The 15,629-nt window shown below is 44.6% G+C and overlaps 1 protein-coding gene across 1 annotated transcript in view; it reads right to left on the bottom strand.

Moving 5' to 3' along the window:
• Positions 1-6,133: 6,133 nt before the first annotated feature.
• The window catches only part of LOC311143263 (follistatin-related protein 1-like), a 46,376-nt gene continuing 36,880 nt past the window's right edge, over positions 6,134-15,629 (bottom strand). The window contains exons 7-11 of the mRNA XM_084179080.1: positions 10,333-10,451; positions 9,274-9,386; positions 8,392-8,502; positions 8,140-8,234; positions 6,134-7,553 (exon numbers count right to left, since the gene is read on the bottom strand). Of these exons, the coding sequence (XP_084035206.1) occupies positions 7,512-7,553; positions 8,140-8,234; positions 8,392-8,502; positions 9,274-9,386; positions 10,333-10,451 (480 nt within the window). The 3' untranslated portion in view covers positions 6,134-7,511. The remainder of the gene's footprint in view (positions 7,554-8,139; positions 8,235-8,391; positions 8,503-9,273; positions 9,387-10,332; positions 10,452-15,629) is intronic.

Genomic DNA, 15,629 nt, shown 5'->3' with positions numbered 1-15,629 from the left:
AACGACTGCAGGCCGCCCAACAACCTGCCCGCTTGACCCCATCCCTTCCTCTCTTCTCCAGACCATCTCCGGTGACCTTCTCCCCTACCTCACCTCGCTGATCAACTCATCCTTGACCGCTGGCCATGTCCCTTCCGTCTTCAAGAGAGCGAGAGTTGCACCCCTTCTCAAAAAACCAACACTCGATCCCACTGATGTCAACAACTACAGACCAGTATCCCTTCTTTCTTTTCTTTCCAAAACTATTGAGCGTGCCGTCTTTAGCCAACTCTCTTGCTATCTCTCTCAGAATGACCTTCTTGATCCAAACCAGTCAGGTTTCAGGACTGGTCATTCAACTGAGACTGCTCTTCTCTGTGTCACGGAGGCTCTCCGCACTGCTAAAGCTAACTCTCTCTCCTCTGCTCTTGTCCTTCTATACCTGTCTGCTGCCTTTGATACTGTGAACCATCAGATCCTCCTCTCCACCCTCTCCGAGCTGGGCATCTCCGGCGCGGCTCACTCCTGGATTGCGTCCTACCTGACCGGTCGCTCCTACCAAGTGGCGTGGCGAGAAGCTGTCTCCGCACCACGTGCTCTCACCACTGGTGTCCCCCAGGGCTCAGTTCTAGGCCCTCTCCTTTTCTCCCTATACACCAAGTCACTTGGCTCTGTCATATCCTCACATGGCCTCTCCTATCATTGCTACGCTGACGATACACAACTAATCTTCTCCTTTCCCCCTTCTGATAACCAGGTGGCGAATCGCATCTCTGCATGTCTGGCCGACATATCAGTATGGATGACGGATCACCACCTCAAGCTGAACCCTGGCAAGACGGAGCTGCTCTTCCTCCCGGGGAAGGACTGCCCGTTCCATGATCTCGCCATCACGGTTGACAACTCCGTTGTGTCCTCCTCCCAGAGTGCGAAGAGCCTTGGCGTGACCCTGGACAACACCCTGTCGTTCTCCGCTAACATCAAGGCGGTGACCCGATCCTGCAGGTTCATGCTCTACAACATTCGGAGAGTACGACCCTGCCTTACACAGGAAGCGGCACAGGTCCTAATCCAGGCACTTGTCATCTCCCGTCTGGATTACTGCAACTCGCTGTTGGCTGGGCTCCCTGCCTGTGCCATTAAACCCCTACAACTCATCCAGAATGCCGCAGCCCGTCTGGTGTTCAACCTTCCCAAGTTCTCTCACGTCACCCCCCTCCTCCGCACACTCCACTGGCTTCCAGTTGAAGCTCGCATCCGTTACAAGACCATGGTGCTTGCCTATGGAGCAGTGAGGGGAACGGAACCTCCGTACCTTCAGGCTCTGATCAGTCCCTACACCCAAACGAGGGCATTGCGTTCATCCACCTCTGGCCTGCTGGCTCCCCTTCCTCTGCGGAAGCATAGTTCCCGCTCAGCCCAGTCAAAACTGTTCGCTGCTCTGGCACCCCAATGGTGGAACAAGCTCCCTCACGACGCCAGGACAGCGGAGTCACTCACCACCTTCCGGAGACATTTGAAACCCCACCTCTTTAAGGAATACCTGGGTTAGGATAAAGTAATCCGTCTAGCCCCCCCCCCAGCATGAACCTTTGGTTTTCCTGAATTTTTATGATATGCCTATAGCCAATTGTGACTTTGCTATCAAGTAGAAACTATGGTGAACTGCAAAATTGTAACAAGCAGGTGCGACAACTCTGTAGCTAGTGATGGGAATTCTAATTTTTTTCGGTGAGCCGGCTCATTTGGATCGGTTCATGTAAGAGCTCTTCGTTCCCAAACGGCTCTTCGTTCAAAATGCATACAAATCGACCAAGAACCATGAAACAATTGCAAATCGCCTATGTAAAGCCAAAAGTAGGCTACCATTATGTCAGATCGTGAAATGCGCGTTGAAATACATGTTTACCTGGCCAAACTATTAGATCGCTTGAAAAAAAAGGAAGTAGCCCCCCCAAAAATGACGCACTGAAAAGTAAAACATCTGCGTGGGCCAGATGGACGCGCTCTCCCCACTATTTATTGTTTCACCCTCTATATACTTTTTTTTGTTTTTTACTTTGCAGAAAAACGTTGTTTTGAGCTTTTGCTGGGTCCAGAGAAATGCTTTGCCTGGAGGGGTTTGTACATCAACGTACATCAACATCATAGTCACCGTCAGTCTTTGGTTTCAGTTCTCTCCCCGTTGTACTCAGCTCTGTGCTTGTTGCTTTCATTCTACAATCTACGCTTTGATGTTTCTAAAACAAACCCCAGAGAGAACCAACAGAATACAGCACAGGAGCCATTGCAATCACATATGATTTCCAAATCAAACATATAACAAATTGTACATAGAAGTAAACACATTTGAGTGAAGTATTTTTCTCTCTCTCTTTCCTTCACACCCTCCTTCTTTAGGCATCTTAGGCCTCCTTTGTGCTGGCCTTCATCTTCTCCACTGTTTCCTGTTTTTGAAAGAGAGAGAGAGAGAGAGAGAGAGAGAGAGAGAGAGAGAGAGAGAGAGAGAGAGAGAGAGAGAGAGAGAGAGAGAGAGAGAGAGAGAGAGAGAGAGAGAGAGAGAATGAGGAAGTGAGATAGAGGGAGAAAGAGGATGTGGGAGGAGAGTAGTAAATATTGTCATGAGAAGAACAATTGTATGCCATGTTACCATGGTTATATACAGTCGTGGTCAAAAGTTTTGAGAATGACACAAATACTAATTTTCACAAAGTCTGCTGCCTCAGTTTTTATGATGAAATTTGCATATACTCCAGAATGTTATGAAGAGTGATCTGATGAATTGCAATTAATTGCAAAGTCCCTCTTTGCCATGAAAATGAACTTAATCCCCCAAAAACATTTCCACTGCATTTCAGCCCTGCCACAAAAGGACCAGCTGACATCATGTCAGTGATTCTCTCGTTAACACAGGTGAGAGTGTTGACGAGGACAAGGCTGGAGATCACTCTGTCATGCTGATTGAGTTAGAATAACAGACTGGAAGCTTTAAAAGGAGAGTGGTGCTTGAAATCATTGTTCTTCCTCTGTTAACTATGGTTACCTGCAAGGAAACACGTGCCGTCATCATTGCTTTGCACAAAAAGGGCTTCACAGGCAAGGATATTGCTGCTAGTAAGATTGCACCTAAATCAACCATTTATCGGATCATCAAGAACTTCAAGGAGAGAGGTTCAATTGTTGTGAAGAAGGCTTCAGGGCGCCCAAGAAAGTCCAGCAAGCACCAGGACCGTCTCCTAAAGTTGATTCAGCTGCGGGATCGGGGCACCACCAGTGCAGAGCTTGCTCAGGAATGGCAGCAGGCAGGTGTGAGTGCATCTGCCCGCACAGTGAGGCGAAGACTTTTGGAGGATGGCCTGGTGTCAAGAAGGGCAGCTAGGAAGCCACTTCTCTCCAGGAAAAACATCAGGGACAGACTGATATTGTGCAAAAGGTACAGGGATTGGACTGCTGAGGACTGGGGTAAAGTCATTTTCTCTGATGAATCCCCTTTCCGATTGTTTGGGGCATCCGGAAAAAAGCTTGTCCGGAGAAGACAAGGTGAGCGCTACCATCAGTCCTGTGTCATGCCAACAGTGAAGCATCATGAGACCATTCATGTGTGGGGTTGTAAATCATTGTTCTTCCTCTGTAAAAAAAAAAGTAAATGTAAAAAATGGGTTGCTTCTCAGCCAAGGGAGTGGGCTCACTTACAATTTTGCCTAAGAACACAGCCATGAATAAAGAATGGTACCAACACATCCTCCGAGAGCAACTTTTCCCAACCATCCAAGAACAGTTTGGTGATGAACAATGCCTTTTCCAGCACCTTGCCATAAGGCAAAAGTGATAACTAAGTGGCTCGGGGAACAAAACATAGACATTTTGGGTCCATGGCCAGGAAACTCCCCAGACCTTAATCCCATTGAGAACTTGTGGTCGATCCTCAAGAGGCGGGTGGACAAACAAAACCCACAAATTCTAACAAACTCCAAGCGGCAGGTAGCTTAGTGGTTAAGAGCGTTGTGCCAGTAACTGAAAGGTCGCTGGTTCTAATCCCCGAGCCAACTAGGTGAAAAATCTGTCTGTGCCCTTGAGCAAGGCACTTAACCCTAATTGCTCCTGTAAGTTGCTCTGGATAAGAGCGTCTGCTAAATGACTAAAATGTAATTATGCAAGAATGGGCTGCCATCAGTCAGGATGTGGCCCAGAACTAATTGACAGCATGCCAGGGCGGATTGCAGAGGTCTTGAAAAAGAAGGGTCAACACAAAAATATTGACTCTTTGCATAAACTTAATGTAATTGTCAATAAAAGCCTTTGACACTTATGGAATGCTTGTAATTATACTTCAGTATACCATATTAACATCTGACAAAAATATCTAAAAACACTGAAGCAGCAAACTTTGTGAAGACCAATACTTGTGTCATTCTCAAAACTTTTGCCCACGACTGTAGTTACAGATAAACACCCACACTCATTACCCTATTTTCCTCTACACATTTTTTTGTTATTTTGGTTCTGTACTCTAGCACTTTGAGTTTGAAAGGATACAATGACAATGAGGGTGAAGTGCAGACTGTCAGCTTTCATTTGAGGGTATCTTGATACATATCGGATGGACCGTTTAGAAATGACAGCACCTTTTGTACATGGTCCCCCCATTTTAAGGTACTACAAGTATTTGTTAAATTGGCTTCACAGATGTGTGTCATTAGGCAGGTGTATTCATTTGTGTCGTTAGTGAATGCAGGAGAGCTGTTGATGAATAGTATTGATTCTAGACATTGCTATTGCCTTTGGAGGTTGTTGTTGGGGTGTGACAACATGAGGAAGACAGCAGTGTCGATGCAAATGAAGCTGGCCGTCATAAGGCTCAGAAATTAAATTCAATCAATCAGGAACATTGAAAAAACACTGGCATGCCCAAGTCAACAGTTTGGTTCATAATTAACAAGAAAAAAACAACTGGTGAACTCAATTATGTCAAAAGACCCGGTAGACCGAGGAAGACCACTGTAGTGGATCACCGGAGAATCCTCTCTATGGTGAAGAAAACCCCCCTGACAACAGCCCAACAGATCAAAAACACTCTCCTGGATGCAGGTGTAGATGTGTCAAAGTCTACCATACATAGAAGACTACACCAGCAGGACTACAGAGGGTACACTACAAGATGCAAACCACTGATAAGCCTGAAGAACAGAAAGGCGAGATTACAGTTTGCTAAAAGCACCTAAAAGAGCCCCAAGAGTTCTGGAAAAAAGTATTGTGGACAGATGAGACAAAGATTAACATGTACCAGAGTGAAGGAGAAAAAAAAGAAATGCCCATGATCCAAAGCATACCACCTCATCCATGAAACATGGTGGACGGGGTGTTATGGCTTGGGCCTGTATGGCTGCCAGTGGAACAGGCTCACTTGTCTTCATCGATGATGTGACTGCAGACAGAAGTAGAACAATGAATTCTGAAGTCTACAGAAATATTTTATCTGCTCAGATAAAACCAAATGCCTCCAAACTCATTGGACGGCACTTCATCATGCAACAAGACAATGACCCTAAACATACTGCTAGAGCAGCAACGAAGGGGTTTTTGATGGCCAAAAAGTGGAAAATCCTTGACTGGCCGAGTCAATCACCGGATCTGAATCCAATTGAACATGCATTTTACATGCTGAAGAGGAGACTGAAGGCAATAAGTCCCCGAAACAAGCAGGAACTGAAGATGGCTGCAGTACAGGCCTGGCAGAGCATCACCAGGGAAGATACCCAGTGTCTGGTGATGTCGATGCATCACAGACTTCAAGCAGTCATTGCATGCAAAGGATATGCGACCAAATATTAACAATTATTACTTTATTCTACATTATGTTAAACTGTCCAATGTTTTTTGATGCCCGAAAATGGGGGGGACCATGTACAAAAGCTTCTATAATTTCTAAACGGTTCATCCGATATGTATGAAAATACCCTCAAATTAAAGCTGACAGTCTGCACTTCACCCTCATTGTCATTGTATCCTTTCAAACTCAAAGTGATAGAGTACAGAATCAAATAACAAAAAAATGGTCACTGTCCAATGAATTATGGTGCTCACTGTATACACACACTCACGCACATACACACACACACACACACACACACACACAAGAGGTTGAGACATTTGTAGTACTGTATGGGTTGTTTTTTTATTGGCATGCATACTCCTTATAGACTCAGCATTCCTTTCAGAATAAAAACCTAGTTTTAACCTAGCTATACAACTTTTACACAAACATTTAACAAGGACTAAACCACATAGCTCTAAGTTTTATACCAAAATTCTGCCAAGAATAGTCTTGCCCATTCCAATTGTGGTTTAAAGCTTGCAGGACAAGAGACCTCTACCGTGTATGTCTGCAGGTTTTAAGGCACTGATAATTCTCACAATTCTCAAAATAAGTGGGATTTTGACAAATAAAACATAACAAAACAAATATGACACACCACAACACACTTGTAGGCAGTACACACTCTCTCAAAAACCCTCCCTCATCACAGACACACATTATTTCACATACACATGCACTCTGAGTTAGAGATGCGTCAAAGCTACGTTAGCTGACAGCGAGGCTAATCCTTATGACTGATCTTTGACAAGCACAGGTATAGTGTTGTTGCTGGGTCCAGAGAAATGCTTTGCCTGGAGGGGTTCGTACATCATCGTACATCAACATCATAGTCACCGTCAGTCTTTGGTTTCAGTTCTCTCCCTGCTGTACTCAGCTCTGTGCTTGGTGCTTGTTGCTTTCATTCTACAATCTACGCTTCGATGTTTCTAAAACAAGCACCTGAGAGAGTCAACGGAATATAGGACATGTGCCATTGCAATCACATATGATCTCCAAATCAAGCATATAACAAATTGTACATAGAAGCAAACACATTTGTCAAAAAGCATAGGATTCTAACTAAATGGGACGATCCACTAAGGCCTGCAACTATGCTGCTAGTCATGGAAGGAGAAGTGCATTGGTCAAGTAGTATCAAGTAGTAATGGACATCCCCTTCCCCTGCAACAGGACATTATCATCTTTTTGCTCAACATTTCTCTAACACATCTGGAAGGACTTTAAAGGTGATTTTATTCCTTGATGGAGAAAGGTGTCCCGACAATTCACTACAAACATCTCTCATGTTTCTCATCGCCAACCATTTACCGTTTGCTATTTTACAAACAAAAGCCATACCAACAAATACTGTGTTTATAATGCATAGAAAAACAATTTAAAAAAAGTTAGCGGTAGAAAATGGCCCCATTCCTTGTGCAGGGGTGCAGTAACACAATAGAGCATGAAGACAGTACTTAACTCAAGGAACTCCAAAAATAATAGTTTTGACTGCCCCTGCATCTAACACACATAAACAAAAAGACACATAGTAAAAAAGCTATAATAATGAACATATAAGTAAATTCAGCGACAGCACAGGGCCTCATCAAGAATGGAGGAAGAGTGAAGTCTTTTTCTCTCTCTCTTTCCTTCACACCCTCCTTCTTTAGGCATCTTAGGCCTCCTTTGTGCTGGCCTTCATCTTCTCCACTGTTTCCTGTTTTTGAAAGAGAGAGAGAGAGAGAGAGAGAGAGAGAGAGAGAGATGTGGGGATAGAGGGAGAAAGCGGATCTGGGAGGAGAGTGTTAAATATTGTCATGAGAAGAACAATTGTATGCCATGGTTATATAGTTACAGATAAACACCCCATTTTCCTCTACACAGTGTCGAGGATGACTTTCTCTTAGTTCCTCTTGTGTAGGGATCTCTACCAGTTCTTAACTTCAATATTGGCTTTCATTTTAGTATTAATAAATTCAGCCCACAGGGCTGGATGTTGTTGTTGGATGTTGGAAGATATTCTGTTTGAGGACAGAGTACATGAACTCGCTGACTCTGCTATTGCTGAGAGCCAGAACTGCTCCCTCATGAGTTTAACTAAAGCAATACAGACACACACACACACACACAAACGAGTCACACGGTCTGCACAAGGTTAGTCATCAATAAAGCACAACTCGCCCAACTCTTTATAGACAAATTCCAGAGCTACCCCATATGTCTGGGGAGATTGTAGAGTGGCCCGGTATGTCCCTTGAACTTTGCCCCCGCCCCACCCCCGTTGCCCCTGGCGACAGGCTGACCTGGTGCTTGTTAAGCTCGGCCACACGGAGACTCCATTCCTCCTCGGTCATCTCCTGCCCTGCCTCCCCGGTCTCCTCGACGACCGCTGTCTTGTCTAAGAAAGAGATGCAAAGGATGAAAGAATTACAGGATCAATTGGAGAGAGAGAAAGACAGGTGTTGAGTCCTTATCTGTAAGTCCGGTATGTGGTTCGGATGACTTGTAGATGAATCAGTGTGTCTATACAGGTGTGCTGGTGTGCCTCTCCTCACCAGTGCAGGTCATGGCTGTGCAGACCCAGTTGCCGCAGGCACACACACAGCGGTTACACTCCACCTGTGTCTCAGCCCCATCCTCATAGGTCTCATCCTCCAGTGCACACTCTGCAGACGAGGGGGACACATAGAATTTAGATGAAAAATACATTGGGTACAGCAGTTATAGTGCCTCTCATACACACCGGATGTAACACTAAAGTCTGTTCAAGTGACCAGAAATAATTACATATCCTCTGTTTTACTTGAATCGGTTTGTTCTAGCTGTCTAAATAAAACATTTAACGCAGTTAAGTAGTGCTGTAGTCCGCAGCAGAGAGAGAGCACTGGAGCGATAGAGAGTGAGAGTGTGTGTACAGTATGTTAAAGCATTCTACTATCTGTATCCTTGGCTCTGGTGAGGCCCCAGGGTAGGCTCTGTGTTCTGGACTGGAATGTGTGCTGCTGCCTGCTGCAGCTGTGAGTGAAGTCATAGGGCTCTCTCCCAGAACCGCTCTTCCTATCACACTGAACTTTCCCCTACATCATTAATGCACAACTTCTGATCAACTCAGTACAGGACAAAAGACCAAGAAAAAATACAGTTGTCTGTAAATAAATCACATTGAGCTGTTTTTGCTGCATTGAATTGTAAGTATTTTAGGGTGAGTTACAATGGATTTGCCTGCGGGTGTGGTGAATAAGTTAGCTACTTTGATTACCATATGTACATCCCATGCACTGTAAACAAATACTGCATGTTTACTGCATGTGTCTAAGAGGTTGATATAGAGGTATTTGTGTAATGAACTGAGAAAAAAAGGATGTGTGATGTCAGCAGTGGTGTGCAGTGTTGTCATCATAGTAATTGGGTCAAGGGTCATGTGTCTGTGAGCTCACTCTTCTCAGGTGGGTTGAAGCCGGGCTTCAGGCAGTTGAGGAACTCATCGAAGCTCAGCTTCCAGTCAGTATTCTCATCGGACAGCTCTATCAGGGCATCCACACACAGGCTCCTGGGAAGAGCAGAGAGAAACACACACACAGGTTCACATTCACTGCCTGTACTCATAGCTAAGTACAGTGCATTCGGAAAGTATTCAGACCCCTTGACTTTTTCCACATTTTGTTACGCTTACACGAGCAATGGACATTAGACCGGTGGAAATGTGTCCTTTGGTCTGATGAGTCCAAATTTGAGATTCTTGGTTCCAACCGCTGTGTCTTTGTGAGACGCAGAGTAGGTGAACGGATGATCTCTGCATGTGTGGTTTCCACCGTGAAGCTTGGAGGAGGAGGTGTGATGGTGTGGGGGTGCTTTGCTGGTGACACTGTCAGTGATTTATTTAAAATTCAATGAACACTTAACCAGCATGGCTACCACAGCATTCTGCAGCGATACGCCATCCCATCCGGTTTGCGCTTAATGGGACTATCATTTGTTTTTCAACAGGACAATGACCCAACACCTCCAGGCTCTATAAGGAATATTTGACCAAGAAGGAGAGTGATGGAGTGCTGCATCAGATGACCTGGCCTCCACAATCATCCGATCTCAACCCAATTGAGATGGTTTGGGATGAATTGGACCGCAAAGTGAAGGAAAAGCAGCCAACAAGTGCTCAGCATATGTGGGAACTCCTTCAAGACTGTTGGAAAAGCATTCCAGGTGAAGCTGGTTGAGATCATGCCTAGAATGTTCAAAGCTGTCATCAAGGTAAAGGGTGGCTACTTTGAAGAATCTAAAATATATTTTGATTTGTTTAACACTTTTTTGGTTACTACATGATTCCATATGTGGTATTTCATAGTTTTGATGTCTTCACTATTATTCTACAATGTAGAAAATAGTAAAAAATAAAGAAAAAACCCTTAAATGAGTAGGTGTGTCCAAACTTTTGACTGGTACTGTATATACAAATAAAGATGAAATAGCATGCACACAAGCACACACACACTGACCTGAGCAGCCTGTTGTTCTCCTGGTCTGAGTATGACTGCATGCCCACGTTGGAGTCATTATGTTGGATGAACTTAAGGAGCTCTGAGGAGTCCATCTGGGAGTCACCATTGTCGTAGTTCTGTACACACACACACACACACACACACACACACACACACACACACACACACACAGACAGAAACGAGCAGAGTTAGTAGAAGTAGAGAATAGAAGAGTGTCATGGGCCTCTGTAGGCTAATATAAAATCATACAAGTGAATAATAACCAGAAAACCTAATCAAATATATTTTAGCCTCCAAGCATAACCCAATCTCCACTCCCCCCACTCTCACTTTTCTTCTGGTCATATCAGTTCCTCTCTCAATCATTTTCTAAATATCTCCCTCTACCTGATAAAAACCCTGCTTCCAAGACTGCTAATCCAGAGTGAACTTTGCACTTTGAGACTGTCTGTGGCAGTCATCACCTGTGGTGAGTGATTTTGAAGGAGTCAGGCGCAGGAGGGTAAATCACAGAATAAAAGGGTTTATTTCCGAAAACACAGCGGTACGTACTGTAGCAATGCGTCAAACACTCCAGTGTGTAAATCAGGCGCACTGGGAAAAAAACAAGGCACACAGGGAAATATCCCGGCGATATAAAATACAAGGAGCTCCACCGAGCTAATCTAACCTCCACAATAAACAATCACACACAAAGACAAGGGGGCAGAGGGAACACTTATACAGGTACTGATGAGGGGATATGAACCAGGTGTGTGTAATAAACAAGACAAAACAAATGGAATGATGAGATGAGGAGCGGCAGTGGCTAGAAGGCTGGTGATGACGAACACCAAAGCCTGCCCGAACAAGGAGAGGAGGCAGCTTCGGAGGAAGTCATGACATCACCAGTGGTCATCGGTCGCCTGACAACCCTACATTGTAAAGGGGTTGCAGTGAATTTGACAGTAACTTACAGGCAGCTATTGGTAAGTAAGTTACTGTATTTCAGAGTGCAATACACCTACTGTAATCTCAATACAGTAGCAAAGTACTGTGTAATGACATAGTTCAATACCGTCGAATTGACTGTATTGCACTGTAAAAAAGCAATTATTTCACCGCCCACAACATTTTCCCACAATGCACAATCATTTACAGTATGCTACAGTATAATGCATTCGTAGTATTTTACAGTTGATAATACCCAGAATTACTGAATAAATTACAGTTTTCCATTACAGTGTAGAGCCCTCCTCCAATTAAAGCTTATTGAAGGGACAAATGGAAATCTTTAACAGCTATAGAGTTATATTCTATAGAGAAATTGACAGACATATTGTGTAGGGAGAGGAAGTGAGACAGTCTCCAGAGAGAGAGAGAGAGAGAGAGAGAGAAAGAGAGAGAGAGAGAGAAGGAGAGAGAGTAAGAGAGTGACAGAGTGGCTGTGGCCCTGTCAGATAAGGGGATTGAGGGGTTTGGATGCTGGGACCTGTTGCCTCCACGGGGGTCACAGAGTGTGGACCGCTATATTTGGGTGGAGGGATACTTTAAGACTCCATTATATCTTTAGTGGGTAGATGTAGTGGTGTGTGGGACTACAGTGCCTTCGGAAAGTATTCAGACCCCTAGACTGTTTCCACATTATGTTACGTTACAGCCTTATTATAAAATTGATTAAAACATGTTTTTTTCTTATCAATCTACACACAATACCCCATAATGGCAAAGCAAAAACAGGTTTTGAGAAATCTTTGCAAATGTATTACAAATAAAAAACTGAAATATACCAATTACATAAGTATTCAGACCATTTACTCAGTACTTTGTTGAAGCACCTTTGACAGTGATTACAGCATTGAGTATTCTTGGGTATGACGCTACAAGCTTGGCACACCCGTATTTGCGGTGTTTCTCCCATTCTTCTCTGCAGATCCTTTCAAGCTTTGTCAGGTTGGATGGGGATCGTTGCTGCACAGTAACCAGTGGAGATTATTTGCAAGTCTCTCCAGGGATGTTTGATCGGGTTCAAGTCCGGGCTCTGGCTGGGCCACTCAAGGACATTCAGAGACTTTTCCCGAAGCCACTCCTGCGTTGCCTTGGCTGTGTGCTTAGGGGCGTTGTCCTGTTGGAAGGTGAACCTTTGCCCCAGTCTGAGGTCCTGAGCGCTCTGGAGCAGGTTTTCATCAAGGATCTCTCTGTACTTTGCTCTGTTCATCCTGACTAATCCCCCAGTCCCTGCCACTGAAAAATTATGCTACCACCACCATGCTTCACCATAGGGATAGTGCCAGGTATCCTCCAGATGTGACACTTGGCATTCAGGCCAAAGAGTTCAATCATGGTTTCATCAGACCAGAGAATCTTGTTTCTCATGATCTGAGAGTCTTAAGATGCCTTTTGGCAAACTCTTCTGTCTGGCCAATCTACCATAAAGGCCTGATTGGTGGAGTTCTGCAGAGATGGTTGTCCTTCTGGAAGTTTATCCCATCTCCACAGAGGAACTCTAGAGCGCTGTCAGAGTGACCATTGGGTTCTTGGTCACCTCCCTGACCAAGGCCCTTCTCCCCCGATTGCTCAGTTTGGCCGGGCGGCCAGCTCTAGGAAGAGTCTTGGTGGTTCCAAACTTCTTCCATTTAAGAATGATGGAGGCCACTGTGTTCTTGGGGACCTTCAATGCTGCAGAACTGTGTTGGTACCCTTCCCCAGATCTGTGCCTCAACACAATCCTGTCTCGGAGCTCTACGGACAATTCCTTCGACCTCATGGCTTGGTTTTTGCTCTGACATGCACTGTCAACTGTGGGACCTTATATAGACAGGTGTGTGCCTTTCCAAATCATGTCCAATCAATTTAATTTAATACAGGTGGACTCCATTCAAGTAGTAGAAACGTCTCAAGGATGATCAATGGAAACAGGATGCACCTGAGCTCAATTTCGAGTCTCATAGCAAAGGGTTTGAATGCTTATGTAAATAAGGTATTTCTGTTTTATTTTATTTTAATACATTTGCAAAAATTTCAAAAAAGCTGTTTTCGCTTTGTCATGATGGGGTATTGTGTGTAGATTGCTGAGGATTTGTATTTATTTAATCCATTTTAGAATAAGGCTGTAACGTAACAAAATGTGGAGAATGTCAACGGGTCTGAATACTTTCCGAAGGCACTGTATACTAAAGGCTCCATTATATCACTATGCTCTGTCTCTGTGGAGAGTTAATGGAACTCTCAGACACATGAGGCACATAGAGGAGACAGGAGAACAATGGTATTTTGATATCACATTAATCTTTCTCATGTTTCCATGTGTGTAGAAGAAACAGTAACAAGTGGAGATAAATTAAACGTTTCTGAACATCGACTGCAATTCCCCTTTAAGGCCATCTCTGAGCCAATGGGAGAGTGGCAGGGCCAGGGGTCCTTCACCGCAGGAGGGGGACGGTCATTAAGGAGAGTTACGGCCGTCCACTGACATGCATGAGACGGCTGTCACATAAATGATCAGGCAGGGTTTGAGGTAGCTTTGATGATTTAGGGTGGAAAGGAAGAGAGGGTGGATGGAGAGATGGAGGGAGGGATGGATGGAGGGATAAAGGTTACAGTACCAGTCTGAGAGTGTAAGGGAATAAAGATGGGGGGTATGTGATTAGTAATGGGGGGTGGAGGGGGGTGGGGGGGTACAGGAGACCATAGGCTGGCCAGTGTGAGAGAGGGGCTGAAGGTTAGGGGGTGTCCTTCCTGTGAAAACCCAATAGTTTCCAGTCACCTCTCCTAGTTGTAACAGCTTATGACAAATGCTATGTGCTATGTGGAGGGTAAAAACAGCTTTAATCAGTGTGACTAATTCATTTTCCTTATGGTCCAAAACATACAGTGAGGGAAAAAAGTATTTGATCCCCTGCTGATTTTGTACGTTTGCCCACTGACAAAGAAATGATCAGTCTAAAATTTTAATGGTAGGTTTATTTGAACAGTGAGAAAAAATCCAGAAAAACGCATGTCAAAAATGTTATAAATTGATTTGCATTTTAATGAGGGAAATAAGTATTTGACCCCTCTGCAAAACATGACTTAGTACTTGGTGGCAAAACCCTTGTTGGCAATCACAGAGGTCAGACGTTTCTTGTAGTTGGCCACCAGGTTTGCACACATCTCAGGAGGGATTTTGTCCCACTCCTCTTTGCAGATCTTTTCCAAGTCATTAAGGTTTCGAGGCTAACGTTTGGCAACTCGAACATTCAGCTCCCTCCACAGATTTTCTATGGGATTAAGGTCTGGAGACTGGCTAGGCCACTCCATGACCTTAATGGGCTTCTTCTTGAGCCAGTCCTTTGTTGCCTTGGCCGTGTGTTTTGGGTCATTATTATGCTGGAATACCCATCCACGACCCATTTTCAATGCCCTGGCTGAGGGAAGGAGGTTCTCACCCAAGATTTGCCGATACATGGCCCTGTCCATCGTCCCTTTGATGCGGTGAAGTTGTCCTGTCCCCTTAGCAGAAAAACATCCCCAAAGCATAATGTTTCCACCTCCATGTTTGACGTGGGGATGGTGTTCTTGGGGTCATAGGCAGCATTCCTCCTCATCCAAACACGGCGAATTGAGTTGATGCCAAAGAGCTCCATTTTGGTCTCATCTGACCACAACACTTTCACCCAGTTCTCCTCTGAATCATTCAGATGTTCATTGGCAAACTTCAGACGGGCATGTATATGTGCTTTCTTGAGCAGGGGGACCTTGCGGGCGCTGCAGGATTTCAGTCCTTCACGGCGTAGTGTGTTACCAATTGTTTTCTTGGTGACTATGGTCCCAGCTGCCTTGAGATCATTGACAAGATCCTCCCGTGTAGTTCTGGGCTGATTCCTCACCGTTCTCATGATCATTGCAACTCCACGAGGTGAGATCTTGCATGGAGCCCCAGGCCAAGGGAGATTGACAGTTCTTTTGTGTTTCTTCTATTTGCGAATAATCGCACCAACTGTTGTCACCTTCTCACCAAACTGCTTGGCGATGGTCTTGTAGCCCATTCCAGCCTTGTGTAGGTCTACAATCTTGTCCCTGACATCCTTGGAGAGCTCTTTGGTCTTGGCCATGGTGGAGAGTTTGGAATCTGATTGATTGATTGCTTCTGTGGACAGGTGTCTTTTATACAGGTAACAAGCTGAGATTAGAAGCACTCCCTTTAAGAGTGTGCTCCTAATCTCAGCTCGTTACCTGTATAAAAGACACCTGGGAGCCAGAAATCTTTCTGATTGAGTGGGGGTCAAATACTTATTTCCCTCATTAAAATGCAAATCAATTTATAACATTTTTGA

Source organism: Coregonus lavaretus, assembly GCF_964263955.1.
Source record: "Coregonus lavaretus genome assembly, chromosome: 16".
Taxonomy (NCBI): domain Eukaryota; kingdom Metazoa; phylum Chordata; class Actinopteri; order Salmoniformes; family Salmonidae; genus Coregonus; species Coregonus lavaretus.
Note: the sequence above shows the minus strand (reverse complement) of the source record. Positions and strands in the feature narration are given on the sequence as shown.